The sequence below is a fragment of the Puccinia triticina genome, chromosome 7A, assembly GCF_026914185.1.
Source record: "Puccinia triticina chromosome 7A, complete sequence".
Taxonomy (NCBI): Eukaryota; Fungi; Basidiomycota; class Pucciniomycetes; order Pucciniales; family Pucciniaceae; genus Puccinia; species Puccinia triticina.
Genome location: NC_070564.1, coordinates 3,752,077 through 3,760,981, shown reverse-complemented (window position 1 = coordinate 3,760,981; position 8,905 = coordinate 3,752,077). Strand labels below are relative to the sequence as shown.

Genomic DNA, 8,905 nt, shown 5'->3' with positions numbered 1-8,905 from the left:
ACCGGTCATCAAGAGGACACACCCCTCTTGATGACCGGCATAGACCGGTCATCGAGAGGATCCCGGTCATCTAGAGGACAGATCCCTCTTGATGACCGGGATAGACCGGTCATCAAGAGGATATATCCCTCTCGATGACCGGTTTGTACTGGTCATCAAGAGAACACACCCCTCTCAATGACCGGTACAGACCAGTCATCAAGAGGGAAGAGGGCGGGGATGGAGATGGCGAGGGGCGGGGCGGGGAGTGTGGGGTGGTGAGCGGGCAGGGCGGGTTGGAGGTCTGCGGGGAGGGATATACCTCTTGATGACTGGTCTGTAGCGGTCATTGAGAGGGGTGTGTCCTCTTGATGACCAGTACAAACCGGTCATCAAGAGGGATATATCCTCTCAATGACCGGTCTATCCCGGTCAACAAGAGGGATCTGTCCTCTAGATGACCGGGATCCTCTTGATGACCGGTCTATGCCGGTCATCAAGAGGGGTGTGTCCTCTTGATGACCGGTACAAACCGGTCATTGAGAGGGATGGATCCTCTTGATGACCGGTTGATGCCAGTCATCAAGAGGGGCGTGTCCTCTTGATGACCGGTACAAACTGGTCATCGAGAGGGGTGTGTCCCATCGGGAGGGATAAATCCTCTTGATGACCGGTCTATTCAGCCCCCCAGCCTGTATTCTTCCATATCTTTGCATCTTCCAACCCCTTCCCTCTCTCCTTCTCTCCCATACCCCCGCCCATGCCCCCCGACCCAGCCCCACCTCCCCGCCCGATCGGACCCAACCACATTCCAGCCGGACCGCCAGCCAGCCATCCCAGATCCCAATCCCCAACCGCTTGCATTGCTTTTCTCCGCTGTTGGTGAGTGCCCATCCTATCCTCCCCCTTCCCCCCCCCCCCCCCCCCCCTGGGACATCAAATCCGACTGATATGATTGTCCCCGCGCAGTTTCAGTCCTCCCGGTCCCCCAACCACACCCCAAGAAAATTTTTGTAACCGGTGAGTCATGCCGGGGTTTTTTAATGACTGCTATCAAACAGGTTCCTAACCCACCTGTCCACAGACATTCTGCTCCAGGTCGCCGAGATAAAGCCGTCCTTGTCCTCAATCAACGCAACCGGATACCTTGTTGGAATCATGGTATGTATGATGATCAACTCCTCTCCTCCAACCCGTCCCCACATTGAACCTGTCCATGTCGGCTGATTCTCCTGCTTTTTGGGGCCTTCCCGGTGTCAGTCATCACAAAATGAACAAGCCAATTGTTTCTTCACACTGACAAACCGCATTGACCCGCTCCTGTTTGCAAATCTCCCTGGGGAGCAACAAGAGTCTTACCTTGGCCCAAGTCAGCCTCCGGACTTGCAGGCCAACGGCTGCAAGTTGTTCTACAAGGACAGCAACACCTTGCAAGCCAATGGCCCCGGCCCCACTGCTCCCCAAGTCGACCCAGCGCAACCAGCCACCGCGGCTCTGATCACGGCACCCAGAGGTCCGCCGCCGCCTCGCGTGATCCTCATAAAGCATCACGTTTACCAGATGTCCGCCGCCGGCCAGATTGCGCAAGTGAATCCGCGCAACATAACCGCCGCCAGCGCAAAGCCGTGGGAACGGGTTATCACAGAGAGCAATGCGTACTTGAAGACTGTTCTTCACCATACGACTTGGCCGAAGTTCCGCTGCGACTGCATCGATTCCCTCAACTCACTTGTCCCTTTCCTTGGGGACCATCTCACTAAGATGCAGGGCGAGGGGCTGCTCAAGTGGCAGTTGATCATCCCCTCCAACAAGACTTTCGCCAAGGGGAAGAATGTCATGGTCACATCCAACAAGAAATTCACCGAGTTTGTGGCGGAAGCGGGCAAGAATCCCCTGGCCGCTCTATCTGTAATGGTGTCTATGCAGGACCCGCGCAAATTGGCCAAGGTCCAACAAGCAGTAAGTGGGATTATATATTGCTCATAAGGTTCTCCTGGGGTTTCTGGCTCACATACCCCTCTGGATCTTCTCAGGCGCGGTTGCAGCAGGATGCCCTCGCAATGAGCAACGATGTAACCGCTGCGCTTCGCTAAAAAAAGCGGCCATTTAGCGCAGCGCAGCGGTCACACCGCTACTTCCTTGCGGCATTTAGCGGAAGCTGTCACAAAACCGCTACCGCTAGCGCTAATTTATAGCGGTCTACCGCTTTCATTTGAGAGGCGTCAGCTTTAGCGCAGCGGAAAATATGGCGCTAAAGCTGCGAAATAGCGCAGCGCAGCGCAAAAAAGCTTCAAGGCCGCTTACGGAAAGCTAACCGCTGCGGCCACCGCTAAAAGCTGCGCACTTGCCGCCGGCTGCAACAAGCTCGACCACCAGCCCAGCCGTGGGTCGCATGTCAGAGGCACCAGGTCCGCGAGAATCTCTCTCCACCAGTCTCGACGCTCATCGACATCATGGTTCGGTCCCAATCTGTCATACCAGCGGAATCCAATATCAATCACCCGTCTACCCCGCCTGATACCGGAAATGGAAATCATCCACCTCCATCTCATCGCCGGGAGTCCAGTCGTGTTCGTACTCCAAGCCACCGGCCAGGCTTCATACCGATCCAAGGCGACTCTCGCCGGTCGCTAGTCCCTGAAAGTCCAGCTCCCGCCAACACTGAACGGCGCCGTGTTCCAAAGAACAACAAAAAAATAGTTACCATTCATTCAGAAGACGAAGACGAAGGTGAACCACACCCGACTGGCCAAGACACCACCCCAACGAATCCTTTTTCCGGAACTAAACAGGTCGACGTTCGTACTGGGGCTCAAGTCACTGTTGATACAGCTCAAGATTCTGATGCGGAAAACAAGAAGTGCAGTGATGCGAATAAGAAGAAAAAGGAATCAAATAAAGACAAGGATGGGTTTGATCATGCGCGACTTTATTTTTATCCACCCGGTGGTGGTCCCAAGCAGGTAAGTCATATAATCATATATTCTAAAATAATTTACATTGAATCCATCCCAATCCAACTGTGCCAACCTTACAGGATCCTACAGACACTGCGTGGGCGTGCCGATGGTGTCCGAATGAATTCAAAACTTCCGGGGGATCGTACTACAATCTCAAGTCGCATCGGGATGGCGCACAGTTAAAGGGCTCCTCACTTCGATCGGCATGCCCAGGTCGCGCCAACGCCATCAAGGCTGGAGCTCACCTTCCTCCCACTGCAGCGGAGCAGTCGAAGGTTTCAAACAATAATAACGGCAAGGGTACCCTAATTGCATACGTAACAAAGTCCCGGTTCGATAATCAAACTCTGAACAAGCTGCTCGTCCTCTGGCTCATCCGACACTCTTTGCCCTGGTTACGAGTCGAGGACTTTCTTCTACGGGTCTCATTTGACTACACTCTTCCAAACGCCGATTTAAATTCTCGGGTTTGGGCCGCCTCACATGCTCATCAACTTTACCTCGAACAGCAAAGCCAGGTTCTCAAAGCGATTAGGGTGGGTTAATTTACAAACGAGGCCAAAACATCTTCAAAGCTGATAAATCAATATCACTTCTGATTCTGTTTAGGCTTCTGACTCAAAGGTATCACTCGTGTCAGATGTATGGACCACCAAGGGAAGCCACAAAGCTTTCCTTGGTATGGCTTGCTGTTACATTACCCCAGAGTGGAAGTATGTGTGCCAACACCTTGCCATTAAGTATGTCTCGTGGCATCACAATGGCGAGTACCTTGCAGTACCATTTGCCAATGTATTGGTGAAGCATGGCCTCCATAAAAAGATGAGTCTTTTTATTGCTTCTCCCTTTTTTCCTCGGTTTTGCACAACACTTACTTTTTCGCACAAATATTCACATCCTTGCCCAGACAACCGATTCCGGCAGTAATAATTTTACGATGGCCAGAGGAGTTGCCTCGATCTTTCGTCGGGTCGATGCTACCGATTGGGACGTTCAATCAAATCACCATCGGTGTACTTGTCATGTCATCGCTCTTATTTTGGGAGCGGGTCTGAAGGCTTTGAACCTATCAAAGACCATTGTTCGCCCCGAGAAAGCGGACAAATACTTTCCGAAGCTTAGCACAATCATCGAGGTATCAGTCGAGGATTCATCCGGTGAAGACATCGAGTTAGTTGAGCCTGCGCCAGCTATAGCTGAACAGGAGGTTGATCCAGACGACGCCAAAAAAAAATCAAATTGTAAAGAGCCCGGCTGGGAGTCGGGTGATGACAATACTGACGAGGAAGCAGACGAGGACGTGGAACCAACAGGTATTGCTTTCACATTGAAAAAGGTTTGTAACTCTCCAATCCATACACACATGAAAGCAATGCTGACAGAGCTACCATTGTACCGGAAAAACGAGCAGATCGATTATATTTGCCGACGGATTGCATCCTCGCCGCAAAAGCAAGCCGAGTATCGGCTTTGGGCCAACAAACTCAACTACAAAGGACCAGGTATCATCGCAGGCTATGGGATCAGATGGAATATTGCATACGAGAGCAGAAGCCGGGCTTACGACGCACGCAAGGTCATTAATCAGCTCCTTGATAACGAGTCCGACCGACACACTGGGCGAGCTGCAGAAGGTCACTATTTCAAGGCGTATGAGCTATCAAAGACCGAATGGAAAGATGTCAATGATTTAAACCAGGTCCTCAAGGTAATGATTTTTTTGGGCTTTGTTGCGGTCGAGAATAACAGTGGTTCATATCTTTATATTTTTTATCCTAGGAATTTTTGGACATGACGAAGCGAATGGAAGGAGATGGGCCCAAGCTTGCGATGGTCTTGTATGAATACGTGCGGATGCTCGACTCTCTCGAAAAGAAGAAAGAAGCTGCAAATTTGACTGTCTTGGAGCCTATGTTTGAACCGATGATCACAATCACCCAGAAGTATGTCAACCTAGCCCTCAAATGTGAGGCCGTTATCCTCGCCACCTTTCTTCATCCAGCGTGGCGAATGATGTTATTTAATAAGCGATTCAACTCTCAAGTCCGACGGATCACCCAGTTGATCCAATCAATATTTGAAGATCGAGAATCCCACCTCAAGTCGCTTCAGCCGGACCCATCTCCAAAGGATTCACAATCACAAACTCAAGAAACTAGCTCGTCCGAATCAGAATCTGATGGCGAAGATTTCAACTTCTACCCAAAAAACGCCGAGTCTGTTGAAGCCAACACGGAAATACAGCGCTACATTAATGGAGCGTTTCCTATGGATAAAAAGGATTGTGTATTGAGCTGGTGGAAGGTGATTTTGATTTTTTATTTATTTATCCAACTCGCTGCACATTCTAACTGTTTCTTTATTTCTCCAATCAAACATAGGTACATTGCAAAGATTTCCCAACCTTGGCGTCGTTGGCCAGGGACTATCTAGCATGTGCAGCCAGCTCAGCCACAGTCGAGCGGACTTTCTCCGCAGCAGCCGAAGTTTGCGAACCAGGTAGGTCCGCACTGGCAATACGAACGATCGAACGCTGTATCAGCAGCCATATGTGGATACGGAACGAAGTCAGACTTGAAGGAATATTCTCAGATTGTCAAAAGGTAATTGACGATGCAAGGAGGAACCCAAAGTTTGACAGGTACAAAATCAAACCAAAACCTAAACAAACCAACAAACAAAAATGCTAGCCTTTTCTTTCCCTTGACTGATTTCTCTTCATGCTCTAAATAAACCCCCCCCCAAAAAATTGGTATCTTTTTTCTTGTTATCCTCAATATTTTCCTCTTTATTTCCCTAAGTTTTTTTTCCCCCTGTGTATGTAGAATAGCGGTTTTTGACCGCTGCGCTACCGCTAAAATTAGCGGAAAAGCGCTGCGCTACCGCTAATTATTAGCGGTATGCCGCTACATGGCCGCTAATTTTAGCGCGCTAAAATACAATTTTTTTCTTAGGGATTTTGTTTAGCGAAAGCGCTAGCGGTCTGACCGCTACCATTTAGCGCAGCGCAGCGGTGCAGAAAACCGCTGCGCTAACCCGCTGCGCTGCGCTTTTTGAAGCTTAGCTGTTACAACGTTGCAATGAGCTATGGGCCCGACGATACTTGTTTGGCGCTTGAACGCACCCAGGCCCGTCTGGCTGTCAATGTAAGTGTTTTCTCCCGTTCTAGTCCCACACTGCACTGGGCCCCACAAGTTGTTGTTGATCTGGGATTGATTGTCAATTTTGTAACAGCCCCATGCCGACGTGGATGAGCAAGAACGTTTGCGCATTGCCGCGGATCTACACGTGTATCTAACTGGCAAGTACGGCATGAACTCCAAGTGCATGAGGATCAAGGACCCCAAGGACCCGGGCACATCAATCCGTGTCACTCGGGACGCGCTGACGAAGTGGAGCCGCTGTCTCCTGCACAAGATACCCGGAATGGACCAGGACAACCCCCCGGATATCCCTGAATTTGTCCCGGATAAGAGGCCCGCGCCCACTCTGGCCAAGCTGGCTGCTAAGCAAGGGGCCCGACTGACAACACTGGGTCGCTACGCTACGCTACGCTACGCTACGCTACGCTACGCTACGCTACGCTATTTCAGCGCTACGCGTTAGCGTACCGGCAAAAAGCGCCCATCTATTTTGCATAGCGTTAGAGCGCTGTTAGCGCCGCTACGCTGCGCTAATTTTCAGCGGCGCTAACAGCGCGCCAATTCTTTGTTAGCGTTAGCGCGCCGCTACAGTCGCTACGCTACGCTGCGCTGCGCTACACCGCTTTTAGCGGAAAAAAAGCCCTTTTTTCCCGCTAAAGGCGCTGTAGCGCAGCGTAGCGCGCGCTCTTTTGCGCCCTGCATGCGTAGCGTTAGCGCAATTGCGCGCATCTGCGCTAACGCTACGCTATCAGCTAAAATAGCTGCGCACCGCGTGCGCGTAGCGTTAGCGCATATGCGTGAAATTGCGCTAACGCTACGCTAAAAAATAGCGCATTCGCGCTGCGCTACGCTACGCTAACCGCTATGGTTAGCGTAGCGACCCAGTGTTGCGACTGAGCAAGCACAAGTCGCGTGCTTCACCAACTAAACCACCGGGCGTGTCTTCCTCTGCCACCAAGGGAGCCCCCCCGCCTACCACGCCAGCAAAGGCCGCGTCACCTAGCAAGAGCTCGGCCTTATCGACCGCGCGACGTGTCCCAGCCCCCAAGCCTGAGAAGAAGGGCTTCGTGTTTACCCCCATCCGAGTCACCTCAGCTGGCCACACCCTCCCAGGTCGTTGGATTCCAGACTCCGGTGCAGTAGCAAAGTCCCCCGGCGACTTGTCCCCAGCAACAAATGACGCTGGGCCCCTCGGCATTGACTTAACTGGACTAGGCGTTGAGGACGACGATCGCAATGGTCCGTCAGATCTCTGCGGTGAACATTCACCTGTCACTCCATTCCGCGCACCCCCTGGCAAAGAAAACGACGAGCTGGACACGACTGATGCAGAATCCGAGGACCCGGCCCGCATGTTGGCCGATCATTCGCTCCGATCGCATCCCTCGACTTGCCACACTCGTGATGTGAGCTCGGACATTGAGGTCATGCCTCACCATGGGTTACCAACAGACGTCCATTGGTCCCCCGCAGCCCCGCTCCCCATGGTATCGCGCAGACGGTCAGCCGTCTCAACTTTGCGCGAGCCCGCTCTCCTCCACGGTTCACTTGGACTTGCAAGATTCCTACCCCCAGATCGGACTCACCCAACTCCTGGATCAGCATCAGCTCGCCCACGTCCCATCTGCGACTCAATGATAACGGCCGCGCGTTGGACATTGAGCACTTCCTCAACCTGTGCAACGTCCCACAGGAGGATCACCTCTCCCGCGGCTTGATCAAGTTGTGCCACATCAACCAATGGGACTACTTTCTTGACGTCTCCTCCTCCGAACTCGAGAAGCTCAACTTCCCCCATCCCCTGGCTTCACAACTGATGAAGGGGGCAAGGTGGCTAATCCCTACGCACACCGTTGCGGACAACGCGGTATCGCTTCCGACTAAGGCGCGCGGGGCCGCAATTGAAGCAACCACCGACGCCTCTGCGGGCTCGACTTCTGCCCCAACCTCGGTAACCCCGGTGATCCCCACGCCTGCCACAGCTATCACCGGTCCGCAAGCCGCCTCCGATGGCCCGGCGCCCCCGGAGGGATGCTATGATGACCAACACTCGTCCTCGGAAGATTTGGAGCCCTCGCCTTCGGCTATTTTGCGCTCCATGGTGCCTCCCACTCAGGAGATTTGATTGTAGCCCGCCGCGCCCTTCTTGAATGGTTAACATAGGAGCAGGATTTGAGCCCCAAATCCTGCGGTAAGTACTTTCTTTTATCTTTTCTTGATTATTGGTCTCATTCTTAGTTGTTAGCGCGATCATATCAATCATCTCTCTCCATCATTCTTGGTTGTTAGGTCCCGCCGCCATAGTGCTAAGATTTGGTTGTTAGCTCCCGCCGCCATAGTGCTAAGATATCCCCCCCTCCCTATTTCAATGAGTTATCAGTTGTTGCGAGTCCGGCAAAACCAATGGAATGATTGCATGATATAACTACAATGCTATACACGCAATAAAGTATGAAAATTTGTTCTCTTCACAGAGTGGGAGTCTCTCTACTGCCCCACCCCATGGACTCCATGCCGAGTGCCAGTGCACCGAGAGACCTCGGCAACAGAGGCCAATCTGCGCCCCAGGAGCCTCATTCAGGATCAAAGTCCTGGCGTCAGTCAGTCTTGGAGGCAAGCCAGCTCAACAAGGATGTCTGCATGGCCCCGCATCCTCGTTGAGGGGCCTTGGCCCAGTTGACCCAATCTGGGATGAAATCCAAGGTCTCGTTATGCGTCATGGAACCACGCGGGAGTGGTTCCATGACCAATAAACGCGCAAGCGATTAATCTGAGATCAATCGCTAAATTCAGCCAAGCACATTGCACAGGGGAAGTCCAAAA

The 8,905-nt window shown here is 52.3% G+C and overlaps 1 protein-coding gene across 1 annotated transcript; it reads left to right on the top strand.

The window, feature by feature from the left end:
* Positions 1-1,022: 1,022 nt before the first annotated feature.
* PtA15_7A420 (uncharacterized protein) lies at positions 1,023-8,207 on the top strand (the record flags this gene model as incomplete). The annotated part of the gene is made up of 6 exons (XM_053171025.1): positions 1,023-1,040; positions 2,316-2,435; positions 2,664-2,942; positions 4,144-4,275; positions 7,042-7,483; positions 7,990-8,207. The coding sequence occupies 6 exons, from the start codon at positions 1,023-1,025 to the stop codon at positions 8,205-8,207; spliced, it is 1,209 nt and encodes a 402-aa protein (XP_053022247.1).
* Between the last annotated feature and the right edge of the window lie 698 nt (positions 8,208-8,905).